This window comes from Somniosus microcephalus, chromosome 2, assembly GCF_052327205.1.
Source record: "Somniosus microcephalus isolate GS21.2 chromosome 2, FLI_Smic_1.0, whole genome shotgun sequence".
Lineage (NCBI taxonomy): Eukaryota > Metazoa > Chordata > Chondrichthyes > Squaliformes > Somniosidae > Somniosus > Somniosus microcephalus.
The window spans coordinates 1,434,810-1,458,964 of record NC_140988.1 but is presented as its reverse complement, the minus strand read 5'-3'; the positions used below and the strand labels follow the sequence as shown (position 1 = coordinate 1,458,964).

The window sequence follows — 24,155 nt, the reverse complement described above, 5'->3', positions numbered from 1 at the left end:
GCAAAGGGATATAGAGAGGTTCAGTGAATGGGCAAAAATTTGGCAGATGGAGTATAATGTGGGAAAATGTGAGGTTATCCCCTTTGGTAGGAAAAATAAAAAGCAAATTATTATTTAAATGGAGAGAGATTACAGAGTGCTGCGGTACAGAGGGATCTGGGGGTCCTCGTACATGAAACACAAAATGTTAGCATGCAGGTACAGCAAGTAATTAGGAAGGCAAATGGAATGTTGGCCTTATTGCAAAGGGGATGGAGTATAAAAGTAGGGAAGTCTTGTTACAAATGTACAGGGTGCTGGTGAGACCACACCTGGAGTACTGCGTACAGTTGTGGTCTCCTTATTTAAGGAGGGATATACTTGCATTGGAGGCAGTTCAGAGAAGGTTCACGAGGTTGATTCCTGGGGTGAAGGGGTTGTCTTATGAGGAAAGGTTGAGCAGGTTGGGTCTATACTCACTGGAGTTTAGAAGAATGAGAGGGGATCTTATTGAAACATATAAGATTCTGAAGGGGCTTGACAGGGTAGATGCAGAGAGAATGTTTCCCCCCGTGGGGGAATCTAGAACTAGGGGGCACAGGCTCAGGGTAAGGGGTCGCCCATTTAAGACTGAGATGAGGAGGAATTTCTTCACAGAGGGTCGTGAATCTCTGGAATTCTCTACCCCGGAGAGCTGTGGAGGCGGAGTCACTGAATATATTCAAGGCGGAGATTGACAGATATTTGAACTACAGGGGAGTCGAGGGGTATGGGGAGAGAGCGGGAAAGTGGTGTTGAGACCACGATCAGATCAGCATGATCTTATTGAATGGCGGGGCAGGCTCGAGGGGCCGAATGGCCGACTCCTATTTCTTATGTCTTTGATCCTCACCACAAACTCTGTTCCCTAGCCACCGAGTGCATCCATCTCCTTGGTCACTGTCTCAGGCTGAACCAGACTGTTCACAACCTCAGAGCCCTATTTGACCCTGAGCTGAGCTTCCGACCACACATTCCCTCCATCACCAAGACCGCCTACTTCCACCTCCGTAACATCGCCCGTCTCCGCCCCGCCTCAGCTCATCCGCTGCTGAACCCCTCATCCCTGCCTTTGTTACCTCCAGACTCGACTATTCCAAAGCTCTCCTGGCCGGCCTCCCATCTACCACCCTCCATAAACTTCAGCTCATCCAAAACTCTCCTGCCCGTGTCCTAACTCGCACCCAGTCCCGTTCACCCATCACCCCTGTGCTCACTGCCCCGTGTCCTAACTCACACCCAGTCCCGTTCACCCATCACCCCCTGTGCTCACTGCCCCGTGTCCTAACTCACACCCAGTCCCGTCACCCATCACCCCTGTGCTCACTGCCCCGTGTCCTAACTCACACCCAGTCCCGTTCACCCATCACCCCCTGTGCTCACTGCCCCGTGTCCTAACTCACACCCAGTCCCGTTCACCCATCACCCCCTGTGCTCACTGCCCCGTGTCCTAACTCACACCCAGTCCCGTTCACCCATCACCCCCTGTGCTCACTGCCCCGTGTCCTAACTCACACCCAGTCCCGTTCACCCATCACCCCCTGTGCTCACTGCCCCGTGTCCTAACTCACACCCAGTCCCGTTCACCCCTCACCCCCTGTGCTCACTGCCCCGTGTCCTAACTCACACCCAGTCCCGTTCACCCATCACCCCTGTGCTCGCTGCCCCGTGTCCTAACTCACACCCAGTCCCGTTCACCCATCACCCCCTGTGCTCACTGCCCCGTGTCCTAACTCACACCCAGTCCCGTCACCCATCACCCCTGTGCTCACTGCCCCGTGTCCTAACTCACACCCAGTCCCGTTCACCCATCACCCCCTGTGCTCACTGCCCCGTGTCCTAACTCACACCCAGTCCCGTTCACCCATCACCCCCTGTGCTCACTGCCCCGTGTCCTAACTCACACCCAGTCCCGTTCACCCATCACCCCCTGTGCTCACTGCCCCGTGTCCTAACTCACACCCAGTCCCGTTCACCCATCACCCCCTGTGCTCACTGCCCCGTGTCCTAACTCACACCCAGTCCCGTTCACCCATCACCCCTGTGCTCGCTGCCCCGTGTCCTAACTCACACCCAGTCCCGTTCACCCATCACCCCCTGTGCTCACTGCCCCGTGTCCTGACTCACACCCAGTCCCGTTCACCCATCACCCCCTGTGCTCACTGCCCCGTGTCCGAACTCACACCCAGTCCCGTTCACCCATCACCCCCTGTGCTCACTGCCCCGTGTCCTAACTCACACCCAGTCCCGTTCACCCATCACCCACTGTGCTCACTGCCCCGTGTCCTAACTCACACCCAGTCCCGTTCACCCATCACCCCCTGTGCTCATTGCCCGTGTCCTAACTCACACCCAGTCCCGTTCACCCATCACCCCCTGTGCTCACTGCCCCGTGTCCTAACTCGCACCCAGTCCCGTTCACCCATCACCCCCTGTGCTCACTGCCCCGTGTCCTAACTCACACCCAGTCCAGTTCACCCATCGCCCCCTGTGCTCACTGCCCCGTGTCCTAACTCACACCCAGTACCGTTCACCCATCACCCCCTGTGCTCACTGCCCCGTGTCCTAACTCACACCCAGTCCCGTTCACCCATCACCCCCTGTGCTCACTGCCCCGTGTCCTAACTCACACCCAGTCCCGTTCACCCATCGCCCACTGTGCTCACTGCCCCGTGTCCTAACTCACACCCAGTCCCGTTCACCCATCACCCCCTGTGCTCACTGCCCCGTGTCCTAACTCACACCCAGTCCCGTTCACCCATCACCCCTGTGCTCGCTGACCCGTGTCCTAACTCACACCCAGTCCCATTCACCCATCACCCCCTGTGCTCACTGCCCCGTGTCCTAACTCACACCCAGTCCCGTTCACCCATCACCCCCTGTGCTCACTGCCCCGTGTCCTAACTCGCACCCAGTCCCGTTCACCCATCACCCCCTGTGCTCACTGCCCCGTGTCCTAACTCGCACCCAGTCCCGTTCACCCATCACCCCCTGTGCTCACTGCCCCGTGTCCTAACTCACACCCAGTCCCGTTCACCCATCACCCCCTGTGCTCACTGCCCCGTGTCCTAACTCACACCCAGTCCCGTTCACCCATCACCCCCTGTGCTCACTGCCCCGTGTCCTAACTCTCTCCCAGTCCCGTTCACCCATCACCCCCTGTGCTCACTGCCCCGTGTCCTAACTCACACCCAGTCCCGTTCACCCATCACCCCCTGTGCTCACTGACCCACACTGGTTCCTGGTCCACCAATGCCTCAGATTTGAAATTCTCATCCTTGTTTTCAAATCCCTCCGTGGTCTCACCCCTCCCTATCTCTGTAATCTCCTCCAGCCCCACAACCCCCAGAGATATCTACGCTCCTCCAATTCTGGCCTCTCCCTCTCCTCCTTTAAGATGCTCCTTAAACCTACCTCTTTGACCAAGCTTTTAGTTACCCCTCCTAATATCTCCTTCTATGGCATGATGTCAGTTTTTGCCTGATTATGCTTCTGTGAAGCGCCTTGGGATGTTTTGCTTTGTTAAAGGCGCTTTATTAATGCAAGTTGTTGCTGCACCTCCTCCAACTAGCGGAGAGGAGATAATTCCACACAGGTGACATCAAACCCGGCCCCTGCCACGTCTCTGTTCCCAATTGGGAGGGAGCCAAATTATGAAATATTTGTGATGCCGTTGCTTGAAAGATGAATGTATGGTGAACTCCCTCCCCACCAACAATCTCCAATGATGCAGATTAGTAATGACATCACAGTTTAGCTACCAGTGCCGGTGACTTTTCCCGCTGGAGTAAGAGAATTCCCGCTCATTGAAGCTTGCTGCTGTTAACTTACTTTAATCATTCTCGAGCCTTTGTTCCATCCTAAAGCATTTTGAAGAAAGTCCCGGAATGTGTACGCCCGCATTCTCCTTCATGCTTCCAGTGGCCAGGCTCTGTGTCAGGAGCAGTTTCATAAAATTATTCCTAGTTTTCCCTTGAGTGCTTTAGAGTGCAGAGAACTTCCATCGATCGGTATTTTGCAGATACATTACACAAGTATTAAAAATAATTTCTCCCAAGTCACGACAGTGCTTCTGTGTGACCGAGCCATGGGATGACCTTAGTGTCCTTGCACAGTAAAAGTAATCTGGCTTTAGTTACAGTGCAATGTAGTGAATAATCTCTGAATGTCGTCCTTCATTCTAACTCCAGGAGTTGCGAGCATTTTGTAAATTGAAAAGACACCTGCTGCTGTGAAAAGTATTCTTGCTTGAAACTACGATTCTAGTTCAATCTTTACACTCAGGATTTAGACAAGAACATCAACAGCTGGGAGGGGCCATCCAGAAGATATTCGAAAGCCTGATTATTCAGCACTGACTACACTGGGCTAAATGACAAGTGTGTGTAAAGATGTGTTTCTAGAAACATTAGTATTTCTGTCAGATGGTAACCTTTGTGATCTGAAAGGACCGTATATATTAAGCTCATTATGTTTACACATAAAAGCCATGACAGATGTGTTTTATTTCAGCAATTCGAAGACGTTAACTACCTGTTTGTGTGATCATTCGCAGCTGGGGATCTGGAGCAGATCTGTGGGGCTCTGAGAGTGATGCTCGTTTTGACAAACCCCGGCTTGATGATGGGATGCTGGAAGTAGTTGGAGTCACTGGTGTGGTTCATATGGTAAATGCAAGACAGTTATAGAAAATCTATTAAAATGCAAAAAAAAGACTGTATCTGAGAAAAGGTGTTTACTTGTCCAAAGATACATTGTCAGAAATAGATTTAGTTGACTATCCAGACGAGTCAAATTTCAAACTCTCTAGGGCTGATTTTTTTGACCCTTGCCCTCGAGGAATGTCCAGTTCCCCAGGGGCAAAGGTCAGGAGCAAGGGGTGAACGTCGGGGTTTGACTTGTGCCCGCAGTAGGAATCAGGAGGGAATGTTCACAGCCTTCCACCTCATTTATCTGTCCCGCACATTGTCTCAGCTCAGCACCCTAGGGTGCAGGCACCCAGCACACCTGGCTCTCTGAACTGCGCTCGGACCCGTGCCAATCACAGGTCAACGAATACAGGCAGGACAAGTTTCTCCCCCACCAACCAACTCGGGCCTTTCCCCCGAAGCAGAATTTTGAACTCTAATCAGCCAGAAAATGCCAATGTAAATGGCCCAGGATTGGAATCCTGCTAATGCTAGAGCTGGACCTCTGGTGCAGTGTGTAGTGTATGTACCTTGAAGAAGGAACTATATTCTGCAGCCCCTGTATACTGCAGTACCAGTAGTGACCACCCCTGTATATAAGCCTGTGTAGTAACTTTATATAGTAGTTCCAGTTTTGTCTCCATTCAGTAAACACCTGTTATAACCAACTTCTGCAGTCCGTGTCTCAATTACACACGGACGTTACACAGTGCACCTGCCTAGTGCCGGGGTGGGGGGAATATTGCTCTTGTACAGTTTCTTCCCTTGTTTATTTCTGTTTACCACAAGCTGTGCCTGTCTATAGGATACACAAAGACATTCCTATTCCTTTAGGCCTGGTCATAACAGGCTCTGCTTATTTGGGGATAAGACTAACAGATGGTAAATTCTTTCCTCAAGCACAAAACATTTTATTGTCTAATTTCTGGCTGAAAATGCATTTTCTAAAAAGCAGCATCCTGTAGAGAATTGCATCAGAAATGCAAGTAAATTAAAGTATTAAATCAGTTCAGCTCCTAGACTGTGAAACGCTGTTGTCCCAGTGGCTTTATCCAGTTACTTTTGATGTTCTGTACAATTACGCTCCAATCCAGCAGCTTGTTTCAGAGGGAAGAAAATCTTTTTGTGCTTTGAGATTTTGTTTTTTAACCATTCACCCTTTGGCTGGGAAAGAGAGCCAACATTGAGGGTCTAGCTCTCAGCTTGTAGCCCCACTGCTGGACACTTGCAGCTACAAGAGCAGCCATGTATATTGGTGCTAAGAAATACTAAGATGAAAACCTCTCTAGTCATAGACATCTGTTCCTTTTAGAAAATACTTCATTCATATTCAGCACAAGCACAACACATAGATTGGGCCTCACCCTTTGTAAATGTGGCATTTGAGAGCTTGTGGATCATTTGTGTGATATCGTACAAAGCGTGAGATATTCCAAGGACAGGATAAGGCACTATATAAATGTGTGTTCTTTCTCCTTATAACATTCTCCTACGTTATATACTTGCCTCACAAATATTTCAGAAGACACTTTGGTTGCTGTTGTGTGCAGGAATGATAAAGTATATAAATGATCTTGCTGTAAAGTTGGGGCTCTTCAGTCCCTGGAAGAGGTCTCTGCAGATGTTAAGTAGCAAGTTACAGAAAGTCTGTTTCTTTCGTGAGTCTACAGAATGTGGAGCAAAGTTAAGAACATAAGAAATAGGAGCAGGAATAGGCCACACGGCCCCTCGAGCCTGCTCCACCATTCAATAAGATCACGGCTGATCATTGACCTCAACTCCACTTTCCCGCCCGATCCCCATATCCCTCGATTCCCCTAGAGTCCAGAAATCTATCTCATCAGTCATAACGGCACAGAAGGAGGCTATTCGGCCCATCGAGTCCGTGCTGGCTCTTTGTAGAGTAATCCAGTCAGTTCCATTCCCCGCTCTATCCCCATAGCTCCGCAAGCTTATTTCCCTCAAGTGCCTATCCAGTCTCCCCCTGAAAACATTGAGTGTCTCCGCTTCCACCACTTCCATCGGCAGCGAGTTCCAGGTCCTCACCACTCACTGCGTAAAAAAGTTTTTCCTCACATTCCCCTGTATCTCTTGCCCAAAACCTTAAATCTGTGTCCCCTAGTCCTTGTACCATCAACTAGTGGGAACAGCCTTTTCCCGTCTAGCCTATCCAAACCCGTCATAATCTTGTACACCTCGATCAAATCACCCCTCAACCTCCTTTGCTCTAATGAAAACATATCCAGCTTCTCCAACCTGTCCCTGTAGCTAAGATCCCCCATCCCCGGAACCATTCTGGTAAATCTCCTCTGCACCCTCTCAAGGGCCTTCACATCCTTCCTAAAGTGTGCTGACCAGAATTGGACGTAATACTCCAGTTGTGGCTTAACCAGCGCTTTATAAAGGTACAGCATAACTTCTCTACTTTTGTACTCAATACCTCTATTTACGAAGCACAAGATCCCATATGCTTTGCTAACCACTCTCTCAATATGTCCTTACAGCCTTTAACAATGGTGTCACATTTGCCACTTTCCAATCCTCAGGCACCTCCCCCGCATCTAGGGAAGATTGAAAAATTATGGCAAGCCCTTCCGCTATCTCCTCCCCCAATTCCCTTAGCAACCTGGGATGCAAGCCATCTGGACCAGGCAACTTGTCCACTCTAAGCATACCCAGCCTTTCTAGTACATCCTGTCTATCAATTTTCACCCCTTCCATTGCTTCTACCTTTTCCACTTCTACTGATATTGTCAGCATCCACCTCCTTAGTAAACACCGATACAAAGTACTTATTGAGTATTCTAGCCTTGCCCTGCGCCTCTAAGCATATATCACCTTCTTTGTCTCTAATAGGCCCCACCCCGCCTCTTACTATCCACTTACTGTTTACATGCCGGTAGAAGATTTTTGGGTTCCCTTTTATGTTAACCGCCATTCTACTCTCATATTCTCTCTTTGCCAATCTTATTTTCATCTTCACATCCCCTCTCAACTTAATTGTATTTGGTCCGGTTCTCCCTTGAAGAATTCACCTGACATGCATCATACACCCTCTTTTTTTGTTTCATCATCTTCTCTATCTCCCTCGTTATCCAAGGAGCCCTTGCTTTGGTTCCCTTACCCTTCCCTCTTGTTGGAATGTACCTAGCCTGTACTTGAAACATCTCCTCCTTAAAGATCTCCTAATGTTCCGTTACAGTTTTTCCTGTCAGTCTTTGGTTCCATTTTACCCTGGCTAGATCCTTTCACATCCCATTGAAGTTAGCCCTATTCCAGTTTAGAAGTTTCACTCTAGATTGTTCCTTGCTCCTCTCCATTGCTAATCTAAATCTTATGATACGATGATCACTCGTACCCAAGTGTTCTCCCACAGACACTTGGTCGACCTGGCCCACCTCATTCCCCAGCACCAGATCCAGCAATGCCTCCTTCCTAGATGGGCCAAGAACATATTGGTCAAGGAAATTCTCCTGAACACATTTCAGAAATTCCTCCCCCTCCTTTCCCTTTACCCTAGCATTATCCCAATCGATATTTGGGTAATTAAAGTTCCCCAATATCACCACTCTATAGCTCTTTCACATCTCTGCAATTTCCCTGCAGATTTGCTCCTCTACCTCCCTCTCACTATTTGGAGGCCTATAGAATACCCCCAATAGTGTGATCATACCCTTTTTGCTCCTCAACTCTAACCAAATGGATTCTGTCCTTGTCCCTTGAAAGAACATCCTCCCTTTCCAACACTACAATGTCTTCCTTAATCAGCACTGCCACCCCACCTCCCTTTTTACCTTCCCCATCTTTTCTGAACACCTTGTACCCTTGAATATTAAGTGCCCAGTCCTCACCGTTTTTAAACCATGTTTCCGTTATTGCCACAACATCATATTGCCACACAGCTAATTGTGCTTGTAGCTCACCAACCTTATTCACCACACTTTGTGCGTTTACGTACATGCATTCTAAACACATTTTTGAATTTTTCGTAGTCTTTCTTGCTCTGCTCCTATCTAATGTGGTACTACTTCTGTTAGATCCGTGTATTTTGATGTTGTGGGTCCTTCAATAACTAGACACGAGACTGCAAGAACAATCAACAGGTATTTACTGGATGAGGGTTACTCTAAAACTAAACGTACAGATCCCTACTCAGGGTTTATATACAGGTGTGGTCACTGCCGGTACTACAGTATACAGGAGCTGTAAAAAGTAGTTCTCCCCTTAAAGGTACATACACTACAATTCCTCCCCTTTTAGATTCACAGTACCATAACATTCATTTAACAATTAACACTTTTAACATGCACATTAACTGAAAATAATCCATTTATAAATTCAGTCTTTGGGGCGGCTTCCTGATCCTTTCTGGATAGCGCCTTTCCTGAGTGTCTTGTTCTTGGTGTGGAGGCGATTCTGGCCCCCTGTCGTCAGTTGGTTCATCAGCTTCCAATGCTACTGTTTCTGGGGTAGATGCTACCTGTATGTCGGGTTCATCACCAGGTGCGCGAGACATGGGGTTGACTCGTTCCTGTGACTCTAGGATCTGGTCGACATGGCGTCTCACAATGTTCTCCCCAACATCCACTGTGTACATTAGTGGCCCCTGCCGTGTGCATATCGTTCCTGGATGCCATTTCTCTGTTCGTTAGTCGCGGGCCAAGACTGGTTGCCCTACATTGAAGCTCCTTGTCGGCTTCTCATTGATGTGCTGGAATTGCTTATTCTCAACATCTCTTCATACATTTGGTCTGAGCAAATCCAGACGCAATCTCAACCTTCGGTTAAAGAACATCATGGCCGGGGTCTGGTTGGTGACTGCATGTATCGCATTTCTGTAGGCTAACAGGAAATTGTCCACCTTATGCTGCAGTGGAATGTCGTCATCGCACATGGCCCTTACTGCTTTCTTAAAGGTTTGTACGAACCTCTCAGCCAATCCATTTGTGGCTGGATGATACGGGACGGATGTGTAATGCCTTACCCCATTTCTTTTCATGAATCTTCGAAACTCTTCGGACACAAACTGTGGTCCGTTATCAGAGCAAATCTGCTCTGGCAAGCCGTTCCTGGCAAATCACAGAATCACACAGAAACCCCACAGTGCAGATAGAGGCCATTTTGGCCCATCGAGCCTGCACCGACACATATCCCACCCGATCCCCGTAACCCCTACACCAACACATATCCCACCCTATCCCCGTAACCCCACGTATTTAATCCCCCTAACACTAATGTCAATTTATCATAGCCAATCAACCTAACCCGCACATCTTTTGGACAAATATGGTCCGTAGGACTGCAATAGTTTTCTCCGTGGTGGTGGACGACATTTTGATCACCTCAGGCCATTTCGAGTGCGCATCCACGGCTATTAGAAACATTGAGTCCATGAATGGACCAGCAAAATCAATATGCACCCATTGCCATGGAGATGAGGGCCACTCCCATGGGTGTAGAGGGGCATGTGGTGGTGCATTTTGGACCTTCTGGCATCCTGAGCAGCTCTTTGTCAGGTCCTCGATTTGCTGATCGATCCCCGGCCACCACACATAAGCCCTAGCAAGGCTTTTCATTTTCACCCCTCCCAGATGGCCTTCGTGAAGCTCATTGAGCACTCTCTCCCTTAACTTGGGTGGAATTACCACTCGGGATCCACACATCAAGGTCCCCTGGCATACTGACAGCTGTTCTCTTCTGGATGAGAATGCTGGCAACAGTGAGTCGCCATGTATTGGCCATCCCTTCACCGTCAAGTCATATACCCGAGACAGTGTCGGGTCATTTCGGGTCTCCTTCTCTATATCAGCGTTAGTTACTGGCAAGCGTTCAATTATAGTCGAATGAAATATTTCGACAGGGTCCACTGCTGGTGCTTCCTCCACAGTAGGCAGTGGCATGCGTGATAGCCCATCAGCGTTTCCATGCTGTTTCGTGTCCTTATACTCGATTTCATACTGGTTCGCCCCTAGCAAAAGCGACCATCTTTGTAGCCGTTGCGCAGTCATCACCGGCACGCCCTTCTTTGGATTAAAGATGGAGACAAGTGGTTGGTGGTCCGTCAGCAAGGTGAACTTCTGCCCGTGCAGATAGTGGTTGAACTTTTTCACTGCCCACACTAGGCTGAGGGCCTCCCTGTCAATCTGGGCGTAGTTACGCTCGGCTGAGGTTAGTGACCGAGACGCAAAGGCTACCGGCCTCTCCGAGCCGTCCGGGAACTTATGCGACAACACCGCTCCAATGCCATATGGTGATGCATAACTGAATTGGTGGTGCTGGGTTGAAATGAGCCAACACCTCTTTTGATGTGATCAATTCTTTGCACTTCTGGAAAGCTTGTTTACATTCGTCATTCCACTTCCATGGTACCCCCGTTTGCAGTAGGGTGTTCAGTGGGTGTAGTACTGTAGACAAATTCGGCAAGAACTTATGGTAGTAGTTCACCAGCCCGAGGAACGACCTCAGTTGTGACACATTTTCCAGTGCTGGAGCCTTGACTACTGCCTCAATCTTTTCAGGGGATTTATGTAACCCCTCTTCATCAATAATGTGGCCACAATACGAGATCTGCTTCTGGAAAAACTCGCATTTGTGGCGATTAGCTCGGAGCCCATATTCCTTCAATCTAGTGACCTGCTCCAGGTTGGCAAGGTGAGCACTGTCATTTTTGCCCGTGACCAGGATGTCGCCCAAATAACACTGGGTCCCTGGAATCCCTTGCAGGACTTGATCCATTGCCCTTTGCCAAATAGCCGGAGCTGATGCTACCCCGAACACCAGCCGGTTGTATTGGTAGAGACCTTTATGAGTGTTGATCGTGAGGTACTGTTTCGAGGCTTCTTCTACCTCCATTTGCAGGTACGCCTGGGCCAGATCAATCTTAGTGAAGCGTTTCCCTCCAGATAGCGAGGCGAAAATATCTTCAATCCGCGGAAGCAGATATTGTACCGTGTGAAGGACTGGGTTCACTGTCACCTTAAAGTCCCCACAGATGCGAACTTTCTTTGGTTCCCCAGGCGTATTACTCAACGACCTCTTCATTACAGGAACGATGGGTGTGGCCCACTCGCTCCAGTCCACTTTGGACAGTACTCCTGAACGTTCCAAACCTTCCAGCTCTGCTTCGACGGCTGGGCGGATCGCATAAGGCCTTAAAAAACTTTGGGCTTGCATTTTCCTCTATTTTGATCGTCGCTGTTATGCCTTTTAGTGTTCCAAGTCCCTCCTGGAACACTTCTTGTGCGTCAGTTAGCATTTTTGACAGTCGTCCAGGTGTGGCATCGACATCCTTTTTGGCATCTACAGTCAGTGCTTGTATGGAATGCCAATCTAGCTGTATCTTCCGGATCCATTCACGTCCTAGTAGTGGTGGTCCTCCATCTGGCAATACATATAGGTCCATTTTTGGTGTTTCCTTACCGTTATATACAACGTTCACCCTTATTTTTCCTTTGGGGTAGACTTTTTGCCCCATGTACGTCTTCAAGACAATCTCTGTATCTCTCAAGGGTATATGTGAGAATAGCCGCTTGTAGTCCCTTTGGTTTATGACTGATAGGGCTGATCCTGTGTCCAATTCCATTTTCACTTGGACTCCAGCTATCTTGAGCGTGACCCAGATAGTTTGATGATCCTCCGTTTGGATCACCTTATGTAGTTTCAGACAACCCAGCTCCTTGCTTCCGGAGTCTGTATCACTTTTCTGTTCATCTGAACTACTCTCCGTCACCTTATGTACCTTCTTGTACTTCTCCTGTGGAGATTTCTTGCTGCTGGTTTTCTTTCCCGACCTGCAGACTCTTGCTATGTGTCCTACTTTTCCACACTGTCTGCACACTTTGTCCTTAAACCAGCAATCATTATGGTCGTGTGTTGTTCTGCCGCAGCGATAGCACTTCACTGTTCCGTATGACATTTCATTTGTGCCATATTCTTGCGGTCTCCGTTGTATCTCTGCAGCGCCCCGTGCGGCTGCTTCGTGTGATACTGCCATGCTGAAAGCCTTGTCCAGCGTAAGATCCTTTTCTGATGGAAGCCATTTCTGGGTTCCTTCACTTTGAAGCCCACACACAAACTTGTCCCTTAAAGTATCTGCTAGTCCCGTACCAAACTGGCAGTGTTTCGATAGCTTGCGCAGTTCCGTTAAATACTCAACATTACTTTCATCTTTATGCTGGTTCCTTTTGTGAAACTTAAATCTTTCTGCTATCAGCAGCGGTGTGGGGTTTAAGTGGTTCTGTAGGATTGACACTATGTTTCCAAAATCCTTGTCCACTGGCTTCTCTGGGGTTACTAGGTTTCGCAGTAAGCCATACATTTTTGCACCCATGGAATTCAACAATACCAGCGCTTTCTTCTCATCTGGCACTTCATTCGCCTTGCAGTACACTTCTATGCGTTCGACATATGTCGTCCAATCTTCGACTTCATTGTCGAACGCTGTGATACTGCCACTCTTCGGCATCCCTGGGTGTGGTTAGACTGGCTCAAAATGGCATTTTCCCGTGCTTTCCCTTCTTCTTGCGGCTCAAAATGGCGTTTTCCCGCGCTCTCCCTTCTTCACCGCTGCGGCTCAAAATGGCGTTTTCCCGCGCTCTCCCTTCTCCGCTGCGGCTCAAAATGGCGTTTCCCGCGCTCTCCCTTCTTCTCCACTGCGGCTGCTCGGCCCTTGAACACCGGCTGCGCTCTGCGTGTTTCCCTTTCTTCCCCGCTGACGCTGCTCGTCTCTTGAACACCGGCTGCGCTCTGCGCGTTTTCCTTCGCGCCTCTCTCTCTCTTCTCCCGTCGATGCCGTTCGGTCCTGAACACCGGCTGCGCCCTGTGCGCTCTACGCTCTCTCTTCTCCCGTCGACGCCGCTCGGTCCTGAACACCGGCTGCGCCCTGTGCGCTCTACGCTCTCTCTTCTCCCGTCGACGCCGCTCGGTCCTGAACACCGGCTGCGCCCTGTGCGCTCTACCCTCTCTCTTCTCCCGTCGACGCTGCTCGGTCCTGAACACCAGCTGCGCCCTGTGCGCTCTACCCTCTCTTTTCTCCCGTCGATGCTGCTCGGCCTTTTCTGTGCCATCGGTCGGCTCTAGCCGCCGCTGTCCAGGAAGGGTCTGCGCCGTACCTGTTGCCAGCCCGTTTCGCTGGACCACCGTGACTGGAGAACCAAGCCCAGCTCTCAACAGGCTCCCCTGCGATGCTCAAATCTCTGCTGGATGACTGGGCGGTTGCTCGTGGTCGACGCCCGTGCTTCTGGCCTCAACTTTCTTCCACTGTTCTCCAGGAGCGAATCCCTGGGAGGTAATGCAGAGTTGCAGGTAGGTTCGAATCTGCCTCGTCGCCAATGTTAGATCCGTGTATTTTTGATGCTGTGTGTCCTTCAATAACTAGACACGAGACTGCAGGAACAATCAACAGGTATTTACTGGATGAGGGTTACTCTAAAACTAAACGTACAGATCCCTACTCAGGGTTTATATACAGGTGTGGTCACTGCCGGTACTACAGTATACAGGAGCTGTAAAAAGTAGTTCTCCCCTTAAAGGTACATACACTACAACTTCCGCCTCTAGTACTATCTTCTCTAGTACTATCCAACACACTCAATCTTTTATGCACCTTATTCCTCTTTTCTACTCCTATATGCTGGTGCCCACCCCCCTGCCAAGCTAGTTTAAACCCTCCCCAACAGCACGAACCAACCTCCCCGCGAGAATATTGGTTCCGGCTCTGTTGAGGTGTAACCCGTCCGGCTTGTACAGGCCCCACCTTCCCCAGAAACGGTTCCAATGCCTCAGGAATCTAAAGCCCTCCCTCCTGCACCATCTCTCCAGCCACGCATTCATCTGTTCTATCCTCCTAATCCTGTACTCACTAGCACGTGGCACGGGGAGTAATCCAGAGATTACTACCTTTGATGTCCTGCTTTTTAATCTCTCTCCTATCTCCCTAAACTCTGCCTGCAAAACCTCATCCCTCTTTCTACCTATGTCGTTGGTACCGATATGGACAATGCCCTCTGGCTGTTCACCCTCCCCCCTCAGAATGCCCTGCAGCTGCTCAGTGACACCCTTGACCCTGGCACCAGGGAGGCAACATACCATCCTGGAATCACGTCCACAGCCACAGAAACGCCTGTCTGCCCCCCCTAACTATTGAATCCCCTACCGCTATTGCTCTTCCACTCTTTTTCCTTCCCCCCCCTGTGCAGCTGAGCCACCCGTGGTGCCTATCGATCTCAACCTTAAATATACTCACTCAGCATCCACAGCCCTCTGGGGCAGGGAATTCCAAAGATTCACAACCCTCTGAGTGAAGAAATTCCTCCTCATCTCGGTCTTAAATGGCCGACCCCTTATCCTGAGACTGTGCCCCCTAGTTATACAGGGGAAACACCCTCTCAGCGTCTACCCTGTCAATCCCCTTCAGAATCTTGTATGTTTCAATGAGATCACCTCTCATTCTTCTAAACTCCAGAGAGTATCGGCCCATTCTACACAATCTCTCACCAAGGCCCTGTGCAATTGTAGCAAGACTTCCTCACTCTTATACTCCAACCCCCCTGCAATAAAGGCCAACATGCCATTTGCCTTCCTTATTGCTCGCTGTACCTGCATGCTAGCTTTCTGTGTTTCTTGCACGAGGACACACAAATCTTTCTGCACACCAACATTTGAAAGTTTCTCACCATTTAAAAAATATTGTTTTTCTATTCTTCCTACCAAAGTGAATAACCTCACATTTCCCTACATTATACTCCATCTGTCACCTTACTGCCCACTCACTCAGTCTATCGATATCCCTTTGCAGACTCTGTGTTCTCCTCACAGCTTACTGTCCCACCTAGATTTGTATCGTCAGCAAACTTGGATACATTACACTCGGTCCCTTCATCTGGTCATTAATATAAATTGTAAATAGCTGAGGCCCCAACACTGATCCTTGCGGCACCCCACTAGTTACAGTCTGACGACCTGAAAAAGATCTGTTTATCCCTACTATCTGTTTTCTGTCTGTTAACCAGTCCTCTATCCATGCTAATATATTACCCCCAACCCCATGAGCCCTAATCTTGTGTAATAACCTTTTATGTGGCACCTTATCGAATGCCTTTTGGAATTCCAAATATACTACATCCACTGGTTCCCCTTTATCTACCCTGCTAGTTACATCCTCAAAAAACTAATAAATGTGTCAAACACGATTTCCCTTTCATAAAACCATGTTGACTCTGCCTAATCATGTTATGATTCTCTAAGTGACTTGATCCCACTTCCTTAACAATGAATTCCAGCCTTTTCCCGACGACTGATGTCAGGCTAACTGGCCTGTAGCTCCCTGATTTCTCCCACCCTCCTTTCTTGAATAGTAGTGTTACATTTGCGACCTTCCAATCCGCTGGGACCGTTCAAAAGAGACACACGATCTTGGGAGGATAATTGAGTCACCTTCCTACGCAGATCTCCACTTCCAGGGTTCTTCCCTTGAAGCATGTTGGGGAGAGTGAGGAAATCTTCCCTCGTGTAGCCTGATAACACGGCAGCTTTATATATTTCTGTTGTGTTACATCTTTACAGCAAGAAAATGCTAAATATGAAAAACTGCTGAGTTTTACAAATGTTGCAATTTGAAATGTTTTTAATTTGTAGCTATTGGTCATGAGGCCAGTGAGTTAGATTTTCCGCCTGTTCATAGCCGATATATTCAGGAAATAGCCCTGTGTGTTTTATACATTAATGGTGTGTCCTCTCAATGTTTAGGGACAGGTGCAAGGCGGGTTACGGTCTGGGATCCGGATTGCCCAGGGGACGTATTTCCGTGTCGTGCTGCTAAAGTCAATTCCTGTGCAAGTAGACGGGGAGCCATGGATCCAGACGCCAGGGCACATCATCATATCTGCTGTTGGGCCCAAGGTATGATTGGGCAAGGCACCATTTAGAGAAGAAACCGGCATTGAGTAACGTACTGCATTTTTGTTTAATTAAGAAACCTAGGTGAAGGTCCAAATTTGAGAATATGATCATGATTGAAAAGAGTAGGAAGGAATTTCAGGTAAATCCAGAGATGATGGTTCGTTGATTTTAAAAGTCTTTAGATTGGAACAAGACTGGAAGTCTGGCTAAAGTTTTTAGCCATTGTAATTGTGTCAATATATTTCTGCTATCCCTATCCTAAACCCCTCTCATTTAATCTGTGTAACGCTGTCCTGTGAGTCTGATTGGCTGGCTGTGTAACATAGAAACATAGAAGATAGGAGCAGGAGTAGGCCATTCGGCCCCTCGAGCCTGCTCCGCCATTCAATGAGATCATGGCTGATCATCCAAACTCAGTTCCCTGTCCCTGCCTTCTCCCCATATCCCTTGATCCCTTTAGCCTTAAAAAATATATCTAACTCCTTCTTGAATATATTTAATGAATTAGCCTCCCCTGCCTTCTGTGGTAGAGAATTCCACAGGTTCACCACTCTCTGGGTGAAGAAATTCCTCCTCATTTCTGTCCTAAATGGCCTACCCCTTATCCTTAGACTATGACCCCTGGTTCTGGACTCCCCGGCCATCGGGAACATCCTCCCTGCATCTAGTCCTGTTAGAATTTTATAAGTTTCAATGAGATACTGCCGTGAAGCTGATTGGCTGGCTGTGTGACGCTGCCGTGTAGCTGATTGGCCGGCTGTGTGACGCTGTCCTGTGAGTCTGATTGGCTGGATGTGTGACACTGTCCTGTGAGTCTGATTGGCCGGCTGCATGACGCTGTCCTGTGAGGCTGATTGGCTGGCTGTGTGACACTGCCGTGTAGCTGATTGGCTGGCTGTGTGACGCTGTCCTGTGAGGCTGATTGGCCGGCTGTGTGACGCTGTCCTGTGAGTCTGATTGGCTGGCTGTGTGACGCTGTCCTGTGAGTCTGATTGGCTGGCTGTGTGACATTGCCGTGTAGCTGATTGGCTGGCTGTGTGACGCTGTCCTGTGAGGCTGATTGGTTGGCTGTGTGACACTGCTGTGTAGCTGATTGGCTGGCTGTGTGACACTGTCCTGTGAGGCTGATTGGCTGCTGTGTGACACTGCCGTGTAGCTGATTGGCTGGCTGTGTGACGCTGTCCTGTGAGGCTGATTGGCCGGCTGTGTGACGCTGTCCTGTGAGTCTGATTGGCTGGCTGTGTGACGCTGTCCTGTGAGGCTGATTGGCTGGCTGTGTGACGCTGCCATGTAGCTGATTGGCTGGCTGTGTGACGCTGTCCTGTGAGTCTGAGTGGCTGGCTGCATGACGCTCTCCTGTGATGCTGATTGGCTGGCTGTGTGACACTGTCCTGTGAGTCTGATTGGCCTGCTGTGTGACACTGTCCTGTGAGTCTGATTGGCTGGCTGTGTGATGCTGTCTTGTGAGGCTGATTGGGGCCCAGTGATGATCCTTTTCTTTTTTCAGACAGATATTGTGATGAGATATATTGCGGATCCCAAGTTTGTCTCGACAATCTGGGGAGTACATTTTCTCAAGTCAGGTCCCCTTGAATCAGGAAGGGGTTTGAGGGGCCAAAAAGCAGTCATTTCTCTGAATTATGAGATTGAGGGTAAATTGGGAAGGCAGATTACTGCACTGCTTATCATTTCCTTTCTGGATTGGAAGCAGTGTCAATGCTACAGGAGCAGGACTGCCAGTAACTAGAGTTCTGTGTTGACCAGATTAAAAATGTCTGAATGCATCAATACCTCTGAAACTGCTGTTTTATCACTGTTACATCTGTCGGTTAGTGTGCAGCTATTTGGACACATTGGGCTCGATTTTCAATGGGCCGTGGAGTCGGGATTGGAGGCGTGTGGGGGGTTAAAATCCCAAAATCAGGGGTCCCGACCCCATCCCGCCTCCATGCCAGTTTCAAAGGAGGCGGGTACCCGCCCCGCACTGGGACCCGCCTACCCGAGGCGGGAAGGGATTAGTGCCAATTAACTGCCTGTTAACAGGTAGTTAACAGGCAATTTTTAGCCTAATCCCTATTTTTAATGCTGAAGTGTGGGATTCCCGACGGCTCCAAACCACGCCAAGTTTGCGAGGCGGGCCGTCGGGTTGAAGGACTTGGAGGAGTCAAGATGTCGGTGTTCAGGTGAGTGATGTGTGCATGAGTGCAAAGGTAAGTGTGTTTGATGTGTCTAAAGTGTTTAAAGAAGTTTAAATGACCTTTTCAGCCTTCCTTCCTTTAGGTCTCGGGAGTCCCTCATCTCACCGGCACAGAAAGCAGAATGGCTGCAAACTGTCAAAAGTGACAGCCTTCAGCTTTCTGTGCAGGAGAGATTTCTAACTGAGTCTGTGGAGAAGAACTCAGGTTAAAGTAAGACTGTCAGTGTTTTGACAGCTTCAAACAGCTGTGAAACGCTGATATTTCATCTGTCAAAACCTCTTGACAGATGAAATTTCAGTCTGTGACATCACCTGTTGCCGGGTGGCCCTTAATTGGCCTGCTGAGCCCACTGGGCGGGCTCAACAAGGTCAATCAAGTTAAAATCACGTGGATTGGCCACATCTCGATGGAGGCGGGACTACAACCCTGAAAGTTGTAGTCCCGCCTCCTACCCAACTCCTGAATGAAAATCCAGCCCAGTGAATACACCTATATTAAGAGAACAATAACCGACAGGCTTAATATAGATGTGCTCAAAGTTCCACCCACATATATAAAAACTTCCAAATCCAGATTCTCTGCAGGGAGATTTATTGATTTAAGTCTAGGGACAGGGAGCTGGTGTTTTATTCAACATTTCTCCTGTTGGCTTTATGTTGATGGAGATAACAGTGTCACATCTTGTGGGATTGTAGAGCATTCGTGTTTCTTGAGCATCAGGGAAATTGGTTTGGTTCCATTTCCCGCCTGTTGTGAGCTGTTTTTTTTTTTTTACGTTTTTCAGGTTCACATGTTGAAAAAATGTAAACAGAAACAGAAGAAGCAACCTGGGAGTTTCAAAGATTCATCAGAAATGGGCAACTGAGAAGTGATGTGACAGCAACAGCTTGGGAATGACTTGCAGCGTGACCACGTAAAGCAAGAGATTATTTGCTGAATTGTTTTAAAAGTTTGCAGCAGTTTGCATTGTAACATTTTCTGACATTTATTTGCCCATTTTCACTGGATAGTTATCTGTTGCAGTGAAGTGTCTGATATCCTAACACAGTGGCCTCACAACCAGGTGCTGAATTAAAAATTAAGTGGTTTAGCCAAAATATTTCTCCTTGTTCAATAAACGGAACAGTAGAATTGTTATAGAAATAGTCACTGATAAATGGACATGCACCTTAGACTTGTGTACAGGAAATGCCTCAATCTTTCCCACTTTAGGGGCCTGTTCTGCACTGAATTGGACTTTGAAATGAGCGACTGTTCTCAGATTTCAGTTTCGAGCTCTTCTGACCTACCCCACAGCTAATGATACGCAGAGCCGAAAGGGAAAACATTGTTCAAGGGGCTGGGGAACATTCGTATTCCAAGCTGCTACTGCTTGAAACATTTCCCAAATCAGTTCTCAAACTGTTCTAATCCGGACCCAGACATCATCCCTTTAAAAGATTGTAAAACCCTTACAAATATTCATGGCCAACATCTTCCAGTCGCAAGACATTCCAAGCTCGGAGTATTTGTTTACCTCTTTGGTTTATTAAGTTTGTGCAGTGAACAGATAAAACCAATGACATGTTTGAACTTATTAATGTTGGTCTTAAGTAGTATGGCTACAGTGTACTTTGGAAGAAAAATGTTTGAGAGAAAATAGTTTATGCAGAAATAATATTTATGTTTGTGGGTGATAGAACGTTCAGGGATATATCATTGACACACTTTCTACCAGATCCACACTATTGTGACAGAATGTGATTAGACATTAATATAATCCTTTAAAGAAAAGATTTAACACGCACACTGTTCATATCCTTTTATAAAATTAATGGGACAGCCAGTAAAATGGCGAATTATCCTTAAAGAACACTTGACGAAAGTGTGCAGTTAACTCTCTAAGGATTTCAGATCCATTCCAATTTAATGGAACCCTAAATTTTCTCCAGTATTGCAATTAAAGCATAAAAATCAAATTAAATGTAATTATTCCAACCAGCTCCATGCAAAATATTCTGTGCCTCACCTGAGCATTTTTTGCTTGCTTCATTTTCCAGTGTTGTGAATTCTAATTTCAAAGGTTCTCCTCTGGTGTTACGTCTCCAATCACATATTGTTAACTAACCCCTCCCCAGCCTTTGACAGCTGTAGAAACAAGATACTGTCGTTTCGGATCACATCAATCTGTGATGGAGACGAGTTTTACTCATTCTTTAGAGCCAATGCTTCTTTTCTGCACTGGCATGTTGCAGGTTAGTAATCAGTATTATGGACAGACACATGGCTTACCGTTCACTTTGTAAATGAAATGCCATTCTGTAATAGTTAAAGTGATATTTTACCTCAGGTATTCAAGTTGGATGATGCCAATTTTCTCACTAAATGTCAATGGCGTAGCTTTACAAATACCATATAGTATCTACAACATCCACTGAGAGTGAAATATGCCATACAAACCTGTTTCTATTATTGACTGACTAGAACCTTGCTAGTTACACCCTTCCCAACTGAGGATCTGGTTAATTACACATTTACTGATGGAGACCTCACCAGTTACACCTTTACTAAATGAGGACCTTGATACTGGAACCTCTACTGACATAGGGACTTAGTAAACGAAAGGCAACTTTTTCTGCTGATAATATTGTGTCTAGAGTATTACCGAGCATTGACAGATAGTGATCTCACAGGTTGCATTGTGCACTCGGAAATCAGAACCACTGCAGCACCCAAGATGTCATTTGCAAAAGCTAATGTTATGCTCTTTGTGTTTCCTGTCATTGGCTTCCTGTTCACAAGGAACAGAGTGATGTAGCACCGAGGGTTCCAAATTTCTGACTCTATCAATGCGTGCTGTCCGAATTCAGAATAACGTTCATTTTAGGAGCTTTGAGCATGAACCTACCGTGTTTGTACCGGCAGTGTGTGAGAGTGGTAAATCTCACCACGGCCACAAGTAACATTCATCAGGTCCCCTTCTGGGGAGAAGTGTAAGGACCATTAAACTATAGTCAGACCAATAATACGTATCTTCATTCCAATTTTCAAGGTGCAAATACTAATAATACAATCCTGTTCAATTCAGTTTACAGTCAGATATAATTCTGTCTACAATAACAGACACTTCATTCCTTACGACATCAATGCTTAAGGTTTAGCTCCAGATTCCGGATTAATTTAGGTTTGTTCAGCTGTCCAAAAGGATATGTTAAGAATAGATTTTCATCTAAATCTGACGAATGGGGTCGGATGCAGTATGGACTGCGGTATCCGCTCCCAATGAAATTGGTTTAATTTTAAAACTTGTACATTTGAATTATTTCTTCTTTTTCCTCTACAATTACTGTCACCCGGAAGCTTCTACGAACTTTCATGTCTTATATTTAAATGAATCAGAATGAGCTCCTTTGCTGGGTGTTACTGGAGTGGTTAATCCAGTTTTTTAATGCTTTACAAACTTTCCACAGCAGCCGTGAGGAAAGTGTTACAGGAAATTGAGATTTTCCTTTGAATAAGCGCCTGGTTTCGCATTTCTGTTGCTCTGTGGGGCTTCTACTGACTGGGAACTGCAGCCATTGGGGAACGGGAAACGGTCTCGGTCCCAAAATGTTTACTTTTTGAAATTCTAGAGTTGTATTTTGATAATGCTCATGCCTTTTGAAAAATATTGATTACATATTTGTACCTTTTGATTTGACAGAGGCAATTTTATTTTGTTATGCTGTTTAAAGCTTTGTGGATTGATATATGCTAATGTTTTCAGTTTCCTGGGAATAATATTTGTGTAGCAACTTTAAAATAAGTACTTTTTGTAGATGCAGGAACAAAGATACTGATTGGTTTGCTAGTTTATAACACAGCACGTCATGAATCCAACACATTTTTGTAACCACATATTCAACAAGTCACAATTTGATTTTGTATATTGGTTATTTATTTATCTCCTCAAAGTCTTTCAGGATTTACACTTTTTCCCAGGAGGGGAAATGAATGTTTCATCTTTTTACTGACCAATAGAGGCAGCTCTCTGTGTGTGTGATTCCACTGCAATGTTTTACAATTTCACTAAAAACTCCTTTTGATTTACATTACATTGGGCCTTTGGCCTTTTACTGATTACAGAAGAATGAAGGGAATGGGGCACTTTAACCAGGATTAATTTAGTTGTTCAAAGCCTGTTGATGTCAATTTGTAGTTACTATAACTGGCTGTATAGCAGACAGCAGTTTTGGTTAGTGCCTTCTTAGTGGTTGCTGGTTTCCTGGATGAGATTGATACGTGGCATAAGTCATAAACAAAATGCCAAGCTGGCAACATCATCTGGGTGACGCCTGCTCCGCTGAAACCAGTCTTTAAAAGGGCCTCAAGTGAAGAAAGCGATTGAGCCAATCCATTGCAGCCATGTGATCTGATTGCTTTCCATCACTTGGTTAGAAGAATGACTCACCACCTCCATAGGTGGGTGTAACTTTATCCTTGCAAGATATTTACATCAACATAAAGTTGCTCTTTATTATGGGCCAGCCTTAAACAGAAAATACAAAGCTGTTTCTGCATTGTAGCTGGTGGCAGATGCTGTTGTTGGAAATAGGGGATTGTTATCATTGTCCTGTGATGGTTGTTTCATAATGTTAGTGTCTGGTGGGTAGCTGTGGAATTTTAATGTCATGTCACATTTTACAAAGCTGTAATAACCGACTGGTCAGTTTTCTACAGTACCCCATCAGTGGGATTCGAACTGAATTACACTTAAAACAATCGAAAAATGAAATGGAAAACGGTTAAACAGAACAGTTCTCTGCTCAAAGTACCAGTGGTTTTTGTACACAAATAATCCTGGGTCAGAGAAATTAGTAATTTATAGACTGCAGACCATTGTTGTTTCCTTAAGCTGCTGGAATCCATTTTAACTACAGCCTTGTTCAGTTTGTGTGTTAAAACCGAGTGTGGGATGTGCAAATGTATTAATTTACTGTTTACCTGTGGTGTTGATTTTTCTAGTTTGCCTTGTGTAATGTTAGTTTTCAGATCTCTGTTTTGTAGACCAAAAGCAGTGAGAATGTTTCTTGTACGCAAGGTGTTGTGTTCAATGTATTGACCAAACTCACAGGATTCTCATCATTCTACTCCAGAGCTAGAATTTCCAGCATTTGATGTGAATTACATCAGTTGTGTATATTTTGAAATGATAGGGTAAATGGGTTGCTGTTGTAAAAATTTGCACTGACTGTCACATATAATCACTTCTTTCGAATGTAATTCTGTGTTCAATGAAAAACCTATGACAAGAATAACAACTACATAAAACTGGGAACTTCTGTGAAATTGTGTGTCAGTCATTTTATAAAAAGGGAAGCACTAAGTTAGTGAC

At 46.8% G+C, this 24,155-nt stretch overlaps 1 protein-coding gene across 4 annotated transcripts in view; it reads left to right on the top strand.

The window, feature by feature from the left end:
• The window catches only part of dgkq (diacylglycerol kinase theta), a 194,784-nt gene extending 170,675 nt beyond the window's left edge, over positions 1 to 24,109 (top strand). For all 4 annotated transcript variants that reach the window (XM_086005561.1, XM_086005533.1, XM_086005551.1 and 1 more), the window contains 3 exons: positions 4,574 to 4,685; positions 16,452 to 16,604; positions 19,587 to 24,109. In XM_086005561.1, coding sequence (XP_085861687.1) covers positions 4,574 to 4,685; positions 16,452 to 16,604; positions 19,587 to 19,667 — 346 coding nt within the window. In that variant the 3' untranslated portion in view covers positions 19,668 to 24,109. The remainder of the gene's footprint in view (positions 1 to 4,573; positions 4,686 to 16,451; positions 16,605 to 19,586) is intronic.
• The last annotated feature ends 46 nt before the right edge of the window (positions 24,110 to 24,155 follow it).